Below are 22496 nucleotides of genomic sequence, written 5' to 3'. Positions count from 1 at the left end.
ATTCCCGAATTGAAGAAAGTAATTATTGTTTATAGGCCTTCACTTCACTAAATTTAATTATTGTTTCTATTATATTGTTACTTAATTATTATTTTATTGCTATAGAAAACATTAAAATTAACTTGGAGAACGTGAGGGAGAAAAGAAATCTTCTACTTCGGTAGAATTTATCTCGTTGAGTACGAAGAAAACGTTGCCGCGTAACAGTTGAATATCTTTCTGCAAGTGCAGTCTTGCCATCGTTTCTCCTCGGGATTAAACTGCCTCGTCGATTGCAGTCGTCGTCAATTGATAGTCAGCCCCTGCCGCAGTAACAACGGGATTTTTCTCGTGCTTTCTTTTGCAGACGCTACTGTTCGGTGGGCGGAATGAACGCGAGGGCGGAATAAATCATCGAGAAGTGCGTGCCCGTGGGATGCATTACGCGCATTACCTTCGAGAGGATCACCGTCGTCGGGCGAAATAATGCGATCGAAACGGATCAAGAAGGCAGCGCTGTTCAGATTGCTCAGATACAGACAGTGCGCCAGGTGCCGGCAGATAACTTAGCGTACCCGAGAGTATTCGGGTGCGCGCGGACAGGTCGACGGGAATAAAAAGAAAAAGGGGGGAAAGAGAAAGCGCGCATACGAGAGCACATGAGACTGATCGCCATCGCGGCAATGATCGACGAGCGTAATTTCACTTCACTTTGGCTGTGATTTTTACTCCTAGACCTGCCCCCCTCCCCCCCGCCCCGACTCTCCAGAGGCTTGACGCGTGAAAATCGCGAAGACTGATCAAGGTAGACTGCTCAGTGACTTCAGAGGAATCACCGTGCAGCCTGCGTCATCGTTTCTGCGACGTAAGTGGCATCATACTATATATATATATATATGTATATATACGATCGCGGATCGATCGTCGTACGTATAAAAGCGGTAAACATTATATCGTTAGTGTAAAACATTAATTACTATCTAAGTGTCGCCTGTAACTTCTTAAGATCCACCATCCCATCTCCCGAAGAATAATTAAGACGAGCGGGGTCTCTCTCTCTCGCTCTCTCTCTCTCTCGTCTTCGCCGAGGCGCGCGCGTCGCTCTCCCCCTCGCGTTCGCGTTTATTAGCGTCGTAGGGCGCACCGCGTCGGTTGCATACAAACGACGGGCGAGAATTTCCTTCGTTGGAAAACCGGCGAGATGCACGCACATGCAGAAGCATCCGGTATACCGCGTCGTCGTCGGGTAACTTTTATGCGCGCGCTACAAAAGTATGTACGAAACACGATCCCCCTTCCATCGCGAGATGCGCTCGTCGGAAACAAACTAGATGCGTTCCAGTTCGCGATTAATCGCGTTCGAGGACTCACGTCCAATTAGGTGTCTCACATTGTTCTGCTTTTCGTCGTTGTTCGAGAAATCGAGATAGTCTAGGAAAGGCCTCTCTCGCGAGGGCGGTTCCGCGAGAATTTGGTCGAGACTCGCCGGTAACTTCGGTCGCGTCAAGTGGAAAAAAACGAAGGACTACTTGGAGGCTTGCCGAACCCTGAAGTGGAGGAATCGCCCGGGCATTGAGGTAGTTCGAGTGGCCACTCGTGGATAGTCCAATACTCGGCCCGGCGCGCGCGCGCGCTATAAATTATTTCGCTGCATCGGCGAAAAGGGATCGTCGTCGTCGTTGTCGTCGTCGTCGTCGTCGTCGTCGTCGTTATAAAGCTATTTGGCGTCTCAATGAAATCGAAAAGGCTTTCGCGGAAACTTTGTGGTGCTTTGTGACATACAGATAGCGGGGATAATAATAGAGGGAGAGTAACAATTAAAAAGTGCATAGACAGTCGAGGGGAATTATCAGAAAAGAAAGCGGAAGGAGGGAAAAGGGTGAGAGGCAAGAGTTATTACTCGCGATCGAACGAGCATTTTGAATGTTTGGATTGAAAGGATGGAAAATCGAGCCGCAGAAAAATTGAGGGGAGGGCAATTAAAGAATAGAGAATCGGGGTAAGAGGAGAGGGCCGAAACGGGGGAATCGAAACGTGAAAAGGCAGAAACGAATTCGAGCGGATGATTCGACTGAGGTTCAGCGCATTGGAGGGACGGAAGTGAAGTCAAAACGGGATTTCTACTCTACGGTGTTTCAGAGGATATATATATATATATATCTGCGCGGTGATTAAAATAAAAAGGCTGCTGAAAATTCGGTCGCTTAAGACCGGCGCGTAATTAACGCGATTCTTCTTGCGATTATTTAAACTGAATTTTCGGAGAGAAGCGCTCGATTTTTCGACGCATACGCGAGAGAGGGAGAGATATTTCGGCGAAATTAGACCAGAAATTGCGAGGTAGACGCTAAAATCTACCGGGTGAATATCCGTGCTTCGGGAAAATTCGCTTAATTAAAAGCCCGTCGGTGATTTTTTAATCGTCGCTTCTATATAAAGTGCTTCTATTAAGTATCATAATGATGGCATATAGTGGTAGCATTATTCAGATCCTATAGTCCGAGGGCAAGTGTTACAGCCGGACCTTTTGCAATACGGAAGACGGTAGCGCGGTGAAACTCATCGAAAATTCATCCGGCGTTTTGCGCAACTCGCGGAATAAATTGCGACCAAACCAAGGGGGGATCGTTGGAGATTCATTCGGCATATCAGATCCCCGCGTAGAAGCGATGTAATTAAAGAAAACCCGCGAGAATGCACCGGCGGAGAGGCCGCGAGGAGAAATAATTGAAAATTCATGTAGCGTTTTAGCGCCTTTTCTCTCTCGCGAAGGAAGGTGTGCGAGGGAAAATAATTGGCGGTTCACTGAACATCTTAATTGACTGCGTAAAGGAAAAGGAAGGAGATTGAAAAGGAAGATATCGCCCCTCCCCCCCCTCCTGATTCCCGAGAAGAAGGAGGTGAAATTTCAAACGATCGACACAACGCGGGATTAGCTCGGCTAGATCCGAGCGGGAATTCAGACGGTTGAATTAAAGATTCAATCGGCGCCACTTGCACGAACTCGCGTTACGAAAGCGCGAACGACGGGGCGAGTCATCTTCGGGCGAGCCATTCCAGAATCGGTATTTCAGTTCGAATTCGAGAAAAACATATAACGCAGCGGAAATCGATGAGAGCGGAGGAAACGAGGGAAGTTGAGGAAACGCGCGAGAAAATGTCACTGAACGTGAAAAATTATTCGTAGCAAAATCCGAGCGTCTCACATTCGACAAGTATGGAAAGGACGCGTCGTTTGTGAAGATTGTTGGGGCAGGAAGAGGAAAACACACAGTGTGCTCGGGAAGAAAAACGCGCGCGGAAAGTAAGGAAATTCCGAAGCCTGTCAAACGGTTCCAAAGTTCCGCGGTCTCTTCTCTCTTTCGAGAGTAGAAATCGTTCGTCGCGAGAGGAGAAATAAAATCTTTTTCGCCTGCAGTTTGTTTTGCGCGCGGGAACTACCGCAGAAGGTACAACTCCGAAGGTATCGAGAGAGTCCCTGACAGCGAATAAAACCAACCCACACCCACGTCCGAAAAAAAAAACGTGGGCGGAGGATCGCCGGGAGGGGAGAGGCGTGCAAAGTCGTTTAGCGAAACTGATTTACGCGGAATCTACGCTCTGGGAATTTTCAGTATCCCCGGCATCGATCGACCTTTCGCCCTCCCTCCCCTCTGCAGCTGTGCCCTGCATTTCCGACACGTCGACAAACGATCGGCGGGGAAAGATCGCGAAGAAACTGCGCCAAAAATTCGCCATTCTCGCCACTCGAGGCGAGAACGTGATCTCGTACGCCCATGAGGAAGTCGCCGAAAAGTCAGCCACCGTCCCGGTTTGCCCCTTTCCGCCCCTCCCCCCCCCTCCCCGCGCGTGTAACACCGCGATGAATGAAAGCTCGGTGAAAGGGAGCGGCGCGCGCGCGCGCACACGGGAAGAGCGCCGAGGAGAAGGTTGCAATTTCCGGCCGGCCACGTAACGGTAAATTCATTGCGCTTGGGAACGTAATCCTGAGGGACGAGCGCGCGTAGGGCATTCTGAATCGAGATTTCGTGACTTAGGGCACGGACGCGCGTCCCACGGCGCCGTTTATTAAGGGAAACACGTATACACTCGGACTCACTCGCCTCCTTTTTCTCCATTCCGCCGCGCCGCGCTATAGGTACGATCGCCCGAAGACGACTAGAGAGAACTAGCGCGAGGAACAAATGGAAGAATCGTGATTCGCGAAGCGATACACGAGTCGCGAATGTGACGAGGCGAAATGTGATTGTGATCAGAAGGACATACGTTCTGTCGAACATATACATTCTGTCGCGGATTATAAGGAAAAGAATTGATATACATAAGTCGAGATATATAGACGAGAATCTCTTGCGCGAAGGTCTGGTGAAGCACGAAACGCGCGAGCGAGGTGAGAATTGAGAGAATTTAATGGAAGTGTGGTAAGAAGAGAAATAATTTTCTCTCTCTCTCCCTCTCTCTCTCTCTCTCATTCTTTCTCTCTCTCTCTTTCTCCCGCCATCCCCGAAGTCGTCAAATATGAAACGACGGGAGTAATCCGATTTTTTCATCTTAACGAGCGGCCGTTTTATACGCGTTCGTCGTAATGGAGATTTTCTCGGTACGAAAAAAGTCGGCAGTTGGGGAATAGGGATTTTCATTCGATGAAAGATCGTGAAATATTCGTCGTCGCGAGTCGAGCGGGAAACGTACTCCCACCCGCAAATTGAGCAACAGGAATCGCTGATCCGGTATCGCTCAACGTCGAGAGAGGAGCGAAATTTAAGAGAAAAATAATTTTTCGTGAAAATCACGTGTATAGGGATCGCGATCGTAATTTGCTCGTGCAGAATCATTCGATCGTTCGTGTTCAAATAAGACAAAGGTCAAAGCTTTCCTTTCCAAACACATTAAGAACGTATCTTCTTTAGCGTGGGAGCTGGAAATTGACTTAACGACGAGAGTACATTACGAACTCTCGGCTTTTCTTCGGCTAACTCGGAAAACGTTCGTTAGAATCGGAAAGGCACGGAATTTGATGTCATATCCATTAGTACTGAGAGAGAAACGTGACGCAATCAATCCTAGAAAACGAGATAGATTGCGAGATAAGTCCCGTGCGCCCCTCGAAAGAGTTCGTATATATATTTGCGCGAGCGAAAGTAACGTGGGCGATTTTAGGGCTTCCCGAAATCATACGTCATCGATTTATATATCCAGGAAGATTCGCCTACAGCTTCCGGGAAGCGCCTATAGGTCGCTTTTTATCGAACTAGGAATCGAAAAACGGGGCGAGATCGAGGAAAGGGACGCTCAACGGGTCGGGGTACGATCCCGAGTAGAATTTGCGGTGTACGCCAGTCGACGATCGCGCCTAATAGAGGCGCGACGAGACGCTGTTTTCAATTCCCGTCGGGATAACGTCGATCTCTCTCGAGCGGAACGAGCGACGGAAAACTTCCGTCGGATTCGATTTGGTAACGGGAGGAGGAGCACCCACCCCCTCGCGAGTAGGTGAGGCCGAAGACGGTGGTAGAGGGGTCGGTGGGTTACCGGCGAGGGTAGGTATATATACGTGATCGTCGTGGGTGGCTTGTGCGGGGGAGGTGAAAAGTGCAGTCGATGCAGTATAGCGTGGCTAAAGCGGCCTCCGGAGGAGAGGTTGCAGGCTGCTGCAGGTTTCGATATATCCGCGGCGAAGGGGGGAAAAAGAGAGAAAGAGAGAGAAAGAGAAGAGGCATGTGCTGTGAGGACGGATCGAAGAAGGGAAACCGACGATCAAGCGAGCAGTGTCAGCGCGTCGTCAGGAAATGTCAGTTACAACACGTTTCCCCATCCGCCGTCTTTTTTTAGGGAAACGCTAATGGATCGACGGCACGTGGATCGTATGACAATATACTCGATGACAGACGATTAGGGCGATTTTGTCGAAACGCTTCTCGTCAAGGCCCCGGCAAGACCTTTTGCGCGCGTTGCGTCAGCGAAACCACGTTGCCGCGAGATACTTATACAAGTGCTGTATAGTATCACATTCGTACACTCGCGTTTCATTCGATCAAACGGTATCGACATATACAGTACAAACGTAGACGAGAGAGAGAGAGAGAGAGAGAGAGAGAGAGAGAGAGAGAGAGAGATAGCCGAGAATTCCGAACGAGAATGGTAATTAAAGATCTCGAGAAGATCGAGGAAATTCGAGATGAAATCACGAATAGAGGCGCGAGCGACCGACCGGCGGTAGATCGGTGCACTCGAAATTCGCGACGGATAGGAGAAATGGAAACGGTGGCGACAGGTGAGCCGCAGACATTCGAAACACAAACTCGATCGTATAGCTCGGCTAAATTTGATATCGTCGAAGGCCGCGCCGAAACAACGTCGTTTAAAGGCCGCGTAACGTTAGACAACATCCGAGGTGCGAGTTGACTGCGAGCGACTGTGTGTGCGCGCGGGTGCTATCGATTATCCGGGGATAACGTTTTGTGCGATCCCGTTTGCAACACCGCGAAACTAAAGCGCCGGATTGACTACCGGGCAGTGTGTATGATCAAGTGTATCGGGCGAGCGCGTACATGACGTGCGCATTAATGAACTCATCCGACCGTAATCGTGGGAATATTGACGGAAATCCGCAGGGAAACTGGACTTCAATTAACGGCCGCGTTGGACGAAAAATTATAAATAATTTCCGATAAACGAGAAAGAGGAAAAAGGATCGCGTTATCACAATCAACGCTACGTTGATCGATGCAGGTGTAAAAGAATTTGTCCGGTAAATTTGACCGTCGTTTTTTTTTTTTTTTTTTGTTATAAGGAAGTTCTGTAACAGTCTTGAGAATAATTCAGAGCTGCAATTCCTGTCTTCATGTCCTGTGTAACGTCAAGATTATTTGATCGCGAAATTACATGGCGTAATATAAATTAAGTTGCATAACGCCTTGGCGACACTTGCGTAAGATATAAATTAACTGAGAAATAATTAATTAAGTAATCAAACTTAACTAGTCGATAGATTAATACACGAAGAAAGCGTGGGGTTGCCCTCGGGTTCAAGGACCACGGTAAACATCGAGCTTCCTCAAGTTCTAGTCCCTCGCCTGTCGAGTGAATCGATCGGCCCAGTCAGAAGTCTTCGGCTGTTATTTCTGGTAGTGCGAGAGGACTATTGTGGTGTTTTGTGAACCAAAAAAAAAAGACCTGCAAAGTTCATAGTGATTGTAGTGAAGTAATCCGAAGTCCCAAGTACTGTTAAATTTAAGTGTTAGCGCGGAGGAACATCCGATCCCGTCACGACGGCCCGGAGATGCCTCGCGCGTCCCACCGAGCTCGCGTCTCCCGTCGTCGTCACCGTGCCCGATATCCTCTGGAGTCCTTCGACAGGATCGCATGGGCGCACCCGAGGACCGCGAGAGTTAATTAAAATGCGAGACCTGAACGCCACCGCATGCGCTGCTTTGTACGACGGCGTCGAGTGGTCAAGCCTGTGGAACGTGATTACCCTAATCGTCTTGGCGATCGTCGATGTCATGGTAGTGATAGGTAACGTCCTGGTCATTCTGGCCGTCTATTGTACCAGCAAGCTGAGAAACGTGACGAATATGTTCATCGTGAGCCTGGCGGTCGCCGATTTGATGGTCGGCGTCGCCGTCCTGCCGTTCAGCGCGACCTGGGAAGTCTATAAGGTGAGATCTTTTTTTCAATACGTTAATTGGCAATAGAATAATGAATAGATGTTAAGGTCGAGACATAGACTTTTGCATAACGCTGCATAACGCATAAAACGTAAGGCATAAGAGAATCAACTAATTAGAGTATGAAATGAAGGACTCTGATTGGTTGATTTTCTTATGCTTTATGTCTTATGCATTATGCAAAAGTCTATGACTCTTAGTGCGTGAAAAGAGAGAATTAAGATAGTATTGAGATTGATGGATTCGATGCTATTACATACATTTTTATTTATTTTTATCTTTTTATCATATACAGTGTTCCTTAACATGTATAATCTACGTCACCAGTGAACAGGAGACACAAAGACAATGATAAAATTTAACTTGAAGAAATTGAGGCTCGTATAAGTAATAATCATAAATAGCTCAATAGTGTCTTTGCGAGCCGACACGGATGTTGGTGTGTAATAATTTTTACTGTTACAATATCAAGTCACATACAAACTGTACGCCGCATATACTGTCGGTCTTGAAACACAGTTCTTACATGAGGCCAGAACCCACTGTCACGAATTAAATTGTCAAACAATTTAATATCTTCGATGCTAATAAGCATCTATAAGAATCTTCCCCCCCCCCCAATCTGTAAATAATTTTTTTCTTTCTTCGTTACAGTGGATTCTGGCCTCATGTAAGAACTGTGTTTCAAGACCGACAGTATATGCGGCGTACAGTTTGTATATGGCTTGATATTGTAACAGTAAAAATTATTACACACCAACATCCGTGTCGGCTCGCAAAGGCATTATTGAGAACTATTTATGACAATGATAAAAGTTTATATAAACATGTGTCCCATTCGGCTTTGTTTCCGAATTATAGTTATATTTGTATTCTAGTAATATCCAGTTATTTTTAAGAAGTGCTGAAAGTAATCTTTTAATTGGATCCGTCGAATTTGTTGGCAACCTTTTTATATATACGTTACCGAAGTATTTTAATGCTCTTGCAATGGGAATAAATAATTATTTTCAAGTGCCCCTACAAATAAAAATTTAATGGATTTAAGTCTGAGGAACGCGCAAGCCAGCCAATAGGCCCTACACTACTTATTCATTTGTAAGAAAATCGTTCATTCAAAAAATTGCTTGCGTTCAGGCTGAAGTGATTATTTTTTTAGCATTTCTTATAAAGGTAAGCAGCTTAATATTATTGGAACAAGTATATAACTATAACTCGGTAAATAAAGCCAAATGCACATTTATATGAACTTTTATCATTGTCTTTATGTCTCCTGTCCATCAGTAAAATGGGTTCCACTTGTTAGGAAATATTATATTTTCTTTTAAAAATTCTATTATTTTTTAAATAATTATTTTAAAAAGAGCATAATTAACAATAAAATATATTTTTAGAAAAATAGATGTTATTAACAATAAAATATATTTTTCTAATAATTATTATAAAAATAGAATTACTAACAAAAAGAATGCGTTCGATAAAAATCATTTATCATAACAAAATTTCGATCGCGCTTTATTAAAGCAGCGCATCACGCTTTGCGCTTCATATTACTCTGTCAGAGTTGCATCTTGAATCGACGGCATTCACTTTGTCGCAATCAATAGTACATTTTTCATACGGCGGCCGGGCACAATGGCATCAATCGCAACGGCATTATGACGTATCGATATGACGAGTTGCCTGCCAGCGAAATTTCATCCATTGGACGCTCACTAACGCACGGTTTTCGACAGCATCGATTTACCCTTATAGTTTGGACAAAGCGCCGAATTCTGTCTCACGCAATATCCGCTTGTTGTCACACAGACGAGGTGTATTTTACGGTGGATGGAGTGCACATTGTTTACGAAAAATGTTACTAAAATGTTCTGAAACGTACGCAAACGTAATATTCGAAAGTGCAATATCTCCAATATTTGAAGTTGGTTTTGATTTTAATTTTACTTTAATTTTAATTCAAAAACTGCAATCTAAGAAGTGCTTAACAAATATATAATTTATTTCGCGTCTTTGGACGTCATAGTTGTGGTCGTCATTTCATTGAGCTCTTTTCTTCTTCTTTAAAATCTTTACCGTAATTCGTCGATTCGATAGAATCGTTATAATATTTGTCATCTCTTATTCAATATTATTGCGTTTAGTATTATTATTTGAGTAATATATTTTTGGGTTAAAAAGGATTTTTTCTTAGAAATTTTTTTTATTATTTTCTAGTCATAGCTAAAATATCTTTGTAAAAATATCAAGATCAAAAAGATATATTTTTTATATTAAAAAATAAGTCGCCACATGTAAAGAAAATAGTATTTTCAAGGCAGAATTTCCTTTCTTCTTCCGAGAATATCGCATCGTTAATCGCGAAACACTCTCGTTCCTTTCTCGCCTCATCTTTTTCTCACGACGAGGTAATTCCTCCGTATCTCTCAGGGACTCGTTGTCCCGTCCCTTTGAGCCTTGTCTCACTTTTTTTCTAATACAGTTAAAAAGTATTGCGGGAAGAAACGGCGCGGTGGAACGGCGGTACATTTTATCCTGAATCAGCCGTGCCGGCGCGATGGTTTAAGTGGGATTCACGGAGGATGCAACAGTTTGTTGGCTTTTCCCTTTGGTCCTTCCAGCCTGGATTTCCGCTGGTGCCCGCGATATTACGTGTGTTTACGCGTGTTCACCGGGAACGTGGAAACGGGTCGGTGGGCAACGGATGGAGGGCGGAAGTGCGCGGCGTGAATCTCACTTAGCTCGAACTGCGGTACTCCATTTAGCTGTGGAGCTTACACGATATAGCGCAAGTTAGTTCATCGCGCACTTATCACGATACGACTCATTCTCCGAAAGATCTTTCTTCCTCGTTGCTTCTTTCTTCCGGAGAAATTGGTCGAGTGGCGCCGGAGAAGCTTCTTCTCGGCATAAAGAGAAGAAAATAAGTAATAAGGAGCGTCCTCGCGATAGAGACACATAGGGGAGACCGGGGACAAAAGTAACATTTTGAATTTAAAGTCTTAGAACAGTTAAATTATAACATTTACATTTAAAAAATCTTTATCTTTAGATGTAGAATTTATTTAAGTACAAAATTTTCTTGTGTTCAATCTTGTAATGTAACTAAGAAAAAAATTATTACTGTTTAAACACTATGAGGAATACTGTTACAACTGTCCCCAGCCCTAGGGACGGTTGTAACAGTAGAGGGGGACGATTGTATTATATTATTTATATAATAGGTAAACAATTAGCTATTTATTAAAATAAAATAAACTATAATAAAATAAAAAAGACAAAATCTATATAAAACCGAAAAAACGCTCTTTTTCTTTCTAATAAGTTCAAATAACATTGTGAAAAAAATTTAAATAAAACCAAGCAAATCCGAACAATTATAACGCTACAACCGTCTAAGTAAAGTTTCAAAATAAATACATAGATGAAAATTAATTAAAATATGCAAATCATCAACATAAATGATCACTAAAACCTTTTAAGATAATATGTTATAACTTCAACTATTAAAAAACAAAAATATTTTAGATTTTGTGCATATAATAAAACTTACTTGACAAATCAAGAAAGCATTTTTGCTCCTGCACACATGCACGTTTCGTGTGGATCGATAAGGAACTAACAAACCAATCGGTCTGTCTAATGATTTTTGACCGTCACATACATATACCTATTATAGTTTTGAAAATATTCACGAAGTTACAACTGTTACTTTTGTCCCCGGTCTCCCCTAGTATATATTTGCGGTTTATATATTTTGATAGAAAAATGACTTATTGTTAAATAACTTCATTCGGCAGACTAGATATCGATCGCTGCGCCAGTAAGACACAACAATACTAAAGATGCTAAATAAGAAATGAACGATGTAACTCTATTAAACATTGGCTGCATGAAAATGTAATATACAAACTTGCAATTGAATAAAAAATGAAGATAGATAATAAAGTAGTACTGAAATTAAAGGTATTTTCTTAGTATTTAGTTATTGTTTATATTAATTTCAATCAGAAACAATCGGAAAAGAAAAAAAGATTGTAAGACTTATGAGCAAAATATATACTATAGCTTAATTTAATTTTTTCTCGTGTCATTTTCCCGAAATTAAACGCCTCGGGATATTGTTTAATTAATGTGCCACGAGTATGCTAATAGAATGTATCTGTATATGCCGCCTACTAATTATATGAGATAAAATTAGCTTTAATTAAATAATGCGCTGTCAGGCTCTGCGAGTTTGAGAACGAAGATAAAACGAGGTTCTATAGAGAGGCTATATTTACATATACTACTGCATGCATAATAACAAATAATTAATAGAGTTTTTCCATTAGTTATTAATAGCACACATGCAACTCGAGATTTTACTGAATATGTTAGACAGAATTTACTTACTTAATATAGAAAAGCGGAAGATATTATAATCATATTTATAATTTTCCCTTTGCGTATATATCTTCAAATTTTTTATTATCGTATACAATTTTTTAATTTAATCACCAAAATTACTTCTTTTTCGAAAAGTGGCAACATTCCTCTTTCAAGAACTGCAATTATTATCAGCCGAGAAGTTCGAAAACGAAATTTTTAGAAATCTCCGTTGTTCGATTAGATCGTGAATACAGCGGAAAAAAGGGAACGAGCGATCAGTAAATTTAAAAAAATTAGCAAACAAGAACGGAGGATCGATTTAGTTGCAATTTGTCGGCGGCCGCGCAGTCATATAGCTACAGTAATCTGATTGTAAATAATGAAGGTTAATTACTGAATTCCGATATCGGTAACACGCGTAACGCTGGCTGATTCTGAACAGGTGGTTGTAGCAACTTGTAGCCCCCCCCCCCCCGTAGAGATGCGCGCGCGATTGTATTGCTCTCGTCATTATGTCGATGCGTTGTGCGTGCAACATCGCGCGGGCGCAGAGAGAAAGAGAGATGTGCGCATGCAGGACGCAGTACATTGGGATTCCATTGTACGTGGTTACATTGTGAATCACCGTACCGACCTGAATGGGAATTGATCCGACGATTGACACGTGCCGGCCCCCGCGTCTTATCTGCCCGCGCTACACGTAGGTTTTGCTACAGTAACGAGATACGCATCGCTATCAATCAGACGCATGAATCGTCCTGCCTGCCTAACTGCGATAAGCTTCACTTTAATGCGCGATATATCGGCATTTTGACAATTCGGCTTTTCACACACATCCATCAGAGAATGAAGCGAAGCGTATTGCAAAATTTTGCAATTTTTATTCTGGTCATATTTGAAGTTAAATAATTATTATTATTCGCCAAAGGACGGAAGATTCTTTGCCACTGACATTTTATGTCGATCGTGAATTTCTCTTGAAAACGTCTTTCTCTCAAAAGGTCTGGATATACGGAAACCTCTGGTGCTCCGTGTGGCTGGCGGTCGACGTTTGGATGTGCACGGCATCGATATTGAATTTATGCGCCATCAGCTTGGATAGGTACTTGGCTGTGACCAGACCAATGAGTTATCCTCAGGCAAGTACCACTCAGCATTCATGAGAACGATTATCCCAAGAAGATCAGACGCGCGTTACGCGTCAATTTGGCCACTCGGCTCGAACTCGCGTTCGTTCAACGGAAATACTCCGCGTAACACTTTACGCAAACAAAAGACAACGCCGAAAAGAAGCGAGATTAAAAGGAAGTTCTGTGTAGACGGCTGATAATAAAGTCTTAAAATTATTTCAAATTTTTTGGTTTTTTTTTTATTTTTATTTGTTTGAAATTTCAAATTTTTATTTGTGTTTTTATATTTGTACTGTTCGCGAAATACTCTATTTGCGATACTCAATTTCGGAGCTGACATATTGATCTTTCATATTTTAAAAAATTGTTGATAATAAAATAATTTAAAAAAAAACATAAAAACTTGTGCGCGTCGAAAAATGAAGAGAACGTATAATTGAAGTAGTCGTAAGTTTTTTCTTCAAATGGGAACGCACTATATATACCGACTAATCGCATTAACTTATCTACGCAATTATCGCGTCCCTGACGCGCATTTCCTCGTTAATTGTCATCTTTTTTTCCCGTTTTCATAAATCCAGCTTATGTCGACGAAGAGGGCTAGGCTGCTGGTGGCCACCGTTTGGGTTTCGAGCTTCGTTATCTGTTTTCCGCCTTTAGTGGGCTGGAAGGACAAACGGGTGCGTACTAACCGCGGATAATCCGCCTTCGCGCTGTTATTTCGGGACGATTTCCAATCGGCCCCGGCCGGATTTTGCTCCCGCGCGCGTTTTAATCGCTTTCTCTGTTCCCGCAGTCGCATACCACGTACAATGACACGTATCCCCTGTACGGCCCGTCCAACACCACTACTATACTCGTGCCGATGAAGCCGTGCCCATGGACCTGCGAGCTGACCAACGACGCCGGCTACGTCGTTTACAGGTGAGTCCATCAAGGAGTCCCTCATTACATACATATTGGATTGTGAGCCGCAATAGCGAGAAATTATGCACGAATACTTTTCTCTTTGCATTATACATACGATTGGCTTTCCGTTGTTACGGCGAAATAGCAGCCGTAAAAATAGCAGAATGTAACGAGAAAATGCCTTTTTAATGTCTTCCCTGAATGAAAAGAATATTATTCAATTTACCTGCGTAATATATTAATATATTTTAACGTACGCTGTAAAAATAATCAGAAAGCAGAATTAAAGTTATTTTAGATATTCTATTTTTTATTTAAATGTGTTAAATCTATGTATACACTATACATATATTTTATTTTATATATAGCAAATTTATGTATGTATATATACAACAAAACTTAACAAGTAAATTTTTTGTACATGTATATACATATAATACGTGTATTAAATTCTGAAAATTTGTATGACATACAAAATCACGATAATTTTGAAGATAGCAATCATGTAATTTAGGCCGTTAATTTTGAAGCAGATATTTTTAAATTGATATTTGCATGAGATAGAAGCATATTCTCCTTTTCATACGAATCACTCCTGACATATTTTACATCCATTCTAGAAATGGATAAGCTTGAAAAGGTCATTGGATTACATTTGTAGCTTGACAAATATTACAACACAATAACAATAGCATAACATTAATTCTCAAATTAAATCCGAAATAGATTGTAAATACGACTACCGATAAAAAAAAACAGTTTTATTTCTGTGCTATCGTGTTATCCACACATCAAAAATTGATTATATACGGCATCGTATAATACCGATCAATAAGCTAATAAATGCGTAAACGCCTGATACGCGTTTCGAGTGTTTGCCGATGACTCGTGTTTCTCGATTAGATCATCTTGTCCGTTATTAAAACCGATAGTCACACACACAAATTTATATTCGCGACAGTCCGATCTGCGTTAAACCGCATGGTTCGCACGTGCCGGTTACGCGCAGAAGTGTCCGATATGTTATCGCGAAACGGGGAACCGCGATTATCACCAGCGTGACCGGAAATCGCAATCGCGCAACTGTTGTGTTGCAGCGCCCTAGGCTCCTTCTACATACCGATGCTGGTAATGCTATTTTTTTATTGGCGGATCTACAACGCCGCAGTTTCCACGACGAGGGCTATTAATCAAGGTTTTCGGACAACAAAAGCCTCGAAAATGCTTGGCACCAGGTAAATCTCTGCGCGCAGTTGTTGTTTTTTTGTTCCGAAACTTCCGTTTACTAGGCTATAGTGAGTTTATCTTTTATAATCCCGTAGTCGATTTTATCACATATATTTATTTGTGTCGCATTTGCGCGATCGATATACGAATACCGATTATCTCGCGTCAATGGACTTTTTATTTACCTAATCGAGCACATTTTGTCGAATACTAATTACTCTATCAAGACAAATTTTTAATGTTAGCTATAAGACAAATCGTATCTTCAAATTATAATCTATTATCATTCTCTCTTAATGGCGTTGCGAATAAATTTTCCTGCATTCAAATATGTTTTTCCACGCCTTGTTCTCTCATCATTTCGCGGGTCTGCTGTTGAGCTTCTCCGCAAGAGAGAGAAAGAGAGAGAGAGAGAGAGCGAGGAAGCTCTTTTTCTCTGGAAGCTTCATTGTGCTGCCGGCAGGCATAATAATAGAGAATGCCTATGAGAACACGACGCATTTTCCCATTCTTATGCAGGTTCGACGAACAAAGACTGACCTTACGAATACACCGTGGCCGCGGTAGCGTCCACAACGGCAGCAACAACGGCAACTCGAGGAGCCCGGACTCGAGCGGCCGTAGCTCCGTCAAGCGGGAAAAGATCAAGATCTCGGTCTCCTATCCCAGCACCGAGACGCTCAACACCAAGTGCAACACCCTCGAGAGAACGCCGTCGAGATGCTCGCAAATCTCGGTCCATTACAGCAACGGGCAGACGCAGACGCAGCTCTGTCCGACCTCGCGGAACACGCATCTAAAGGTAAATTGAATCTTAACGAGTTTCCCACTCGCGTTCATATGAGGACGCAATTACATAACTGCTTGAGATGCACGGATCCTTTTTTAATTTTCCGACCTGTTTTGTTTTTCATTTCTTAAGACGGTGTTGTTTTTTTTTCTCCATACAATCTATAACAGAAGGTTCATTTTATACATTTTTCATTGCTGTTTAATTATAATAGCAAGTCCGATCGGGAGAATGGAATTTACAGCTCTACAGTTGAGAACGATGTCGAACATGGCGTAAATTTCACGCTCCAGCACCGCATTTTCCCAGTGACATTTTGTCGCTGCAATTTCGAGTGCACACGCTTTTTATTGGCGAGCTAATCGACGGCATTTTGCAAAATGAAACGAATCAAGGATCACTTTTTCGTTCAATAAAACCGAGGCACTCGTTCGATCGGACGGGGCTATCGAGCCGTATAAATTCACTCTTTTTCCTCTTTTCCCTCGCTGTTTTGTTTCACCGGAGGATCTCCGAGCTTTTATTTGCCCTTTAAATCGTCGATCGTGATTATTCTCCCGCATGTGAGTCCGTATCGCGCGGATTTACAGACGGACAAAACGAAGCAGGATATGGACACGTATCCGTTTCGTTGAGGGCTTCCATGTCATGCGCGTAATCGCTGACATCGATAAATATAAATACATATATATGTATTCAGGAATAAGAAATAAAAACATATCCCGTTTTGTCGTTTCTCATTCTTGACAGACGTGGGTAATTTATTGGAGATATCACGCTGCTTTTACAGACAAGCTGCGCGAACTGAATTTCTCATTTCGAACGTGTTCTCGAAAACGCAAACTAAACGGTTTGCAAGCAGTCGGGATAAAATAACGGACTGGAATGTCTTTGTGCCTGCATCAAAGTGTGAATAATTAAATTTCAATCCCTGGAAGAGTCCATAAATTGCATTGTGCCGCAGTTATTTGTTCTCTCGTTCGTAATAAGAAGATGCAGGACGTCGAAATTTCAGCTGAATATGATCTCTATGGCAATACCTTTGACAATAGTGTGACTGTAGACGTTGCTCGCGGTCGTCATGAAACAACGGCCGTTTTACGGCGTCCGTAAATCTCGCGCGAAAGTGAATCTGTATTTTATATAGACACGCGTGGTGTGTGTCGTTTGTGTGTGTCGCATGTGTGTGTGTGTGTGTGTGTGTCGGAGTCGTAAAGGCCGACTTGTTAAATCCCCTTTCAGGTCGGTGGTGTCAATAGGGTCGGCAGCAGCAAAAGACCGAGCAGGCGGAGCAGCTGCGAGAGTCAGGTGACCGGCGACGAGTTGTCGCTGCGCGAGATGACGCCGAGCAACGAGGAGAAGCCGCGAGTGATGAAGCTGGGCAAGAGAAACATAAAAGCCCAAGTGCGTCCCTCACGTCGGCTCGTTGTTTTTTTTTTTTTTACGGCTTTCGAACTTTCGCTATCCCGGATTCATTTTTCAAACATTACATAAAAACGGACGACCGACATTCGATAGCTTCGTAAGACATATATCATACGACGGAAATTCATTTCAATCTCACAATCTCAGTCGTAGTCTCGTCAATGTTGAATCACTTGTCGGAATTAAATTGGATCGTGTATAGACTGTAGAGTTTAGAGATGAAATTACTAAATATATTATGAGAGAATTATAAAAATATCCTCTTTGTTAAAAACGGAGGAATGCGTGTATCATAAGAGAGTCAATATCCTCCACTTCATTGGAAGTGAAAGATATTGTTTTGTTGATACGCATTCAATATCCTTCCACTTCGTTAAAAGTAGAAGATATATTGTTTCGTTGATACGCGCATTCATATTTTAACAAAGCCGAAGATATTTGCAATGTCACATCGGTCGGCGGTGATGCTTGAGACAAAGCTGTACGCAGGTGAAGAGATTTCGCATGGAGACGAAGGCGGCGAAGACCCTGGGCATCATCGTCGGTGGCTTCATCATGTGCTGGCTGCCCTTCTTCACTATGTATCTGGTGCGCGCGTTCTGCCCGAACTGCATACACCCGACCGTCTTTAGCGTGCTGTTCTGGCTGGGATACTGCAATTCCGCGATAAACCCGTGCATCTACGCCCTCTTCAGCAAGGACTTCCGCTTCGCTTTCAAGAGAATCATCTGCTGCAAGTGCTCGTGCATACAGCGCGCCAACACCCTGCGACGCGGCAGTGACGGCAGCCAATTGGCAATGAGGTCAGTGTTACAATTTGTATTACAAAGTCGAGGCGCGTACCGCGCGATTTATTTTTGCGCGGTCGCACCGTTCTCGCGCCGCGTAAAAGAAGCATTTTAAGTTGCCGATTTGTATTACAAAGTACGTTGCATTCTGCGATTCTATTTTTACGCGATCGCGCTTTCGCGCGTCGTAAAAGAGGAGGTTAAAAGTACCTATCGTCTCTCGTCTACAAATTTTAAATTTAAGATTTAAGCTTAGGGAAAAATCTTGCCACGTATGTCTATATATATTTATAGCGTATCAGTCTTTTATTTGTTCCGATTATCCGTCCATATCCGTTGAACCTAAACGCAAAGAAAGTTTTTTTTATACGGTCCACATAAAAGAAAATCCTTAAATTTCATCATGTTTTATGTACCGTAAACGATGATGTATATCATCGAGTTTTATATAGGGAGATCAATGTTTTCGCCTGGTTATATGATCGTATTTTTCACCTAGATTGTAAAATGCGCGATCAATTCAGTGTGGTTCGACTCCAAAATAGCAGCCAATTTCGGCTGAATCGAGTTGAAAGAGATGTTTTTCGAATATTTTATAGATCCTAAAGTTCAAATTAGCGCGAAAGAAAGGAAAATTCGTAAGAAATCCGTAGAATTACATTCGCACAATCGCCGTTGTCTCACGGGAACGAATTCCGCGTGTGTTCTCACGTTTAGGAACGAACGGAGCCCGAGTTATTCGATCCGCACGGCTCAGCACGGGACCTCCATCGACGACTCGGATCCGGATCCGTCGTTGGAGGCGAGCCATTCGCAGAGCGAATCCAGATGATTGTAGCGACACGTCCGAGCTGGCACGCAGCGCGTCACCTTCAATCCCCGGTCCTCCAAAGCGAGGATATTCTCATTCTGATGACGGCGATGGTGCTCCGAGGGCCGCGCCCGACACGTCCTCGCGCGGCCGTCACGTCATGACGACGACGACGACGACGAGCCGCGGCCTCCTCGACGTTTGGTGTGCCAACGTGAATCAGTTTCGCCATTTCTGCTAGACTAAACGTCGCGTCAGCGTTTCGCGTAAATTAGACCTCACTCGGTGAACGCTGAAAATTACGCCCGGAAACTCTATCTCCGTCTATCGCCGCGAACGCACGAACGTCGGTAGCTGTATAGGCGAATAACAGTCAGGTAACAAACGACAAGTGAGACGGGTGAGACACCACTTGTTTAGCTTGTCTTGTTACTCTCTCTCTCTCTCTCTCTCTCTCTCGTTGAAAAGAAAAAGAAATTGATGCTTGTTTACGTGATCTCGCTACAACGGCGGCATCGTGCCAGGTCAACAGGGATATAAAAGCCGGGTAGTTTCTTGAGCGAGATGAGCAAATAATTTGTGACGCTTGATCTGCTTCCTCGCTAGAATCGCGTGATCTCGCTGTAACGAGTTTACGCGAAGCCGAGCGGAGGGGTAAAGTCGAGTAGCGGACTGCTCTCCTCGCTTTTCTGTCTCCTCAATTTTCTGGGCATCTACCATTGAGAAGAAGAGAGAAAAAAAAATTTAAAAAGGCAAGCTGCTGGATGCCGTGCGATTTGCCTTTGCGCTGTAATTGCGGGCGAGGTCGACGGAAACCGAGTGCCGAGGTGGCGCTTTGCGATACGCGTTCTACTCGGAATTGGATTCCAGCGCGACGGACCTGGAACGCGGCGCTTCATCCGCGAGGAGGCCGAAAAAAAGAGGGGGAGAAGAGGGGAAAAAAAAACCGATTTTCCTCGCGCGGATCGCGCGGACCTGGAAATCTCGCGCGATCCGCGCTTCCTCGCGATAATCGTCGCGGCGCTTCGCTTCGATTTGTACTTTTGGGCTACTACGAGGAGCTTCGCACGATTTGTCCTTCGTACAAACGACCGTCTTCTTGCGGTCCGGTAGACGCGGTGAATTATATCGTACACAGTATTAGTATATACACGTGTAAATATCCCGCGCAAGTCACCGGAAAACGAACGGTCGTTTATTAGACCCGGAGATGATGAATCTCCGATTAATTTCGTATTAACATGTACGCAACTCGGTGTGCCTTCTTTCGTCATCCCGTAGTAGAGTGCACCGTTTTCGCGACGAGAGAAAGTTATCCGCTCTCCGTTCTTCCAGACACACACACACACACACACACACACACAAAGCCATTTTTGCAATGTTATTTATTTGTTCCGATATACGATTGCTCGCGCAAGCGAATTACACGTCGTGTAGCTTCTAGTCCCCGAGTCCCTTCCTCCCTCCCGCGTTTCGAGCGGACGATCGGTTTCGACCGATCGACTAATTCGCTTCTGATCGTCCGCAACGTACGTCTGTGCGTATCGCGCCACACGCACTCGTCCTACGTCGCTATATCGGAGATTCGCGCGCGGACCTTGAGAATCATCGCGAAATTATTCTCAAGCCGGGAAAGGAAGTGCGAGTTGGACGGTCGCGCCTCGCATCTCCGATCGAGAACGAGCATCCGACAGGCGTAACGAGACGTAACGAGCGATGCGCGCACACACGCACATACACACAGACCCTCCCAATGTATGTACATATATCGATATCTATGTGTACGCAACAACATGCTAAGTATGTCGTTATATCTTCTATATGAACCGATATTCGCGTGCACGCTCGCACAAATCGGCGTTTCTCCCCCTCCCCCCCCTCCTTCCCCCCTCATCCATTCTCTTTCCTCTTCCTTCCTTTTTTTTCCATTCGAACGATTCTCCGGAATCCATACATGGAATGAGATCGCAACGCTCTCTTTCTCTCCTTCGATATGCCATTGATCCATGCGTTTCTTTTTATCCCACGCGTATTCGATTGTACGACAAACATTTGCCACCACACGTCGTCGCCGCCGTGCGCATGCGAAAATGCACATGTATTACATTGTACAATGGAGCAATGTTGCGCGCGGATATTGCCAGGCGACGCCGCACGTTCGACACGCTCTCGCGTAAGATTCGACGTCTCGTCCTCGCGGAACTTACGCGATTTACCCTCTCCACCCCTACCCTCCCTCGCTTCCAGATCGCTTTGTGCAATTGTTTAACTTCGACGGGGGCGGCGAGACGACCGATCGATTTAAAGAAAAAAAAATGCGTGATTCATGTATTATGTGATATCGTATAAATAAGTAAAAAAAAAAAAAAGAAACCGAATGGAAATAAATATGTGAGTACGTATAAACAGATCCGTGATCTTTTCACAATTCGCACGCGCTCGGAAATTCAGCGGACCACGCGCGAACTTGGGTTCTACACGGTACGTATTAAAATCAATACTACTGAAAATTTAAAAAGAAGTAAGAATAACAGGAATCTCTGTCTCATATATTTACAATTTTTTTTAGATGTAGTAATCTAAAAATAATAGATCGTTTATATATATATATATATATATATATATATATATATATATCGTTGAAATTTACCCTCAGGGTAAAAACTATTTTCTGTAATTAATATGTCAATCAAAGGAGATCCCGTGGAGATTCCTTTCTATCTAATCTTTTAAAATCGCACTTTCAGACTAATTAAGTATTAACGCATGATTAAGTATTAATGCACACCCGATTGCACAAACGAGTCACAACCATATATATTTCTACAATTGAGCACTTCGATTCAGCGATTATTTCGTTGTGTTTCGTCATGCTTCCCTCGCCGCTGTTTCCTCCCTCGGGATCGTAATTTGCGTCCCGTACAACTCGATCTGAATCTCTTCGACGCTTCTGCCCTTCGTTTCCGGCACCATCGCGGCGACGAATATGGTTCCGATTAAACTTATCATGCCGAATGTGGAAAATGACGAGGAGATTCCCATGAGATCCACCATGTCCTGGAAGCACTTTGTCACCAGAAAAGCCAGCGTCCAGTTGCACATCGCCGTAACAGCGCTCGCCACGCTCTTCACGTTGTTTGTGAACAACTCGCCGACCATCAACCACGGTATGGGACCGAAGCCGACGCTGAAAATCACGATGAATACCGCGAACGAGAGCAGAGGGATCCAGGAGATGCTCGAGAGATCATGCGAGCTCTGAAACAGGTGAGAGGCTCGCGAATCGATCCAATTAAGAAATTTCAATGTAGAAACATGAAATTGCAAAGACCAGCATACAATTAAAAATTATTATTATTAATGAATTAATTATTAATGATTAAAAGATAATGACTC

The 22496-nt window shown here is 43.5% G+C and overlaps 2 protein-coding genes across 3 annotated transcripts in view; one reads left to right on the top strand and one right to left on the bottom strand.

Annotated features, from left to right (window-relative positions):
- Window positions 1–21497, top strand: part of LOC105458951 (probable G-protein coupled receptor No9) — a 44542-nt gene extending 23045 nt beyond the window's left edge. The window contains exons 2-11 of one of the 2 annotated variants that reach the window (XM_011704588.1): window positions 347–844; window positions 6964–7640; window positions 13022–13159; window positions 13732–13830; window positions 13947–14074; window positions 15157–15294; window positions 15806–16088; window positions 17319–17480; window positions 17991–18304; window positions 19007–21497. In XM_011704588.1, coding sequence (XP_011702890.1) covers window positions 7380–7640; window positions 13022–13159; window positions 13732–13830; window positions 13947–14074; window positions 15157–15294; window positions 15806–16088; window positions 17319–17480; window positions 17991–18304; window positions 19007–19121 — 1638 coding nt within the window. In that variant the 5' untranslated portion in view covers window positions 347–844; window positions 6964–7379 and the 3' untranslated portion in view covers window positions 19122–21497. The remainder of the gene's footprint in view (window positions 1–346; window positions 845–6963; window positions 7641–13021; window positions 13160–13731; window positions 13831–13946; window positions 14075–15156; window positions 15295–15805; window positions 16089–17318; window positions 17481–17990; window positions 18305–19006) is intronic. The other variant, XM_011704589.1, reaches the window with a different exon arrangement.
- Window positions 21498–21733: 236 nt separating this feature from the next.
- The window catches only part of LOC105458950 (facilitated trehalose transporter Tret1-like), a 4051-nt gene continuing 3288 nt past the window's right edge, over window positions 21734–22496 (bottom strand). Inside the window, exon 6 of the mRNA XM_011704587.1 lies at window positions 21734–22358. Within this exon, the coding sequence (XP_011702889.1) occupies window positions 21969–22358 (390 nt within the window). The 3' untranslated portion in view covers window positions 21734–21968. The remainder of the gene's footprint in view (window positions 22359–22496) is intronic.

This window comes from Wasmannia auropunctata, unplaced genomic scaffold, assembly GCF_000956235.1.
Source record: "Wasmannia auropunctata unplaced genomic scaffold, wasmannia.A_1.0 LD334250.1, whole genome shotgun sequence".
Lineage (NCBI taxonomy): Eukaryota > Metazoa > Arthropoda > Insecta > Hymenoptera > Formicidae > Wasmannia > Wasmannia auropunctata.
Note: the sequence above shows the minus strand (reverse complement) of the source record. Positions and strands in the feature narration are given on the sequence as shown.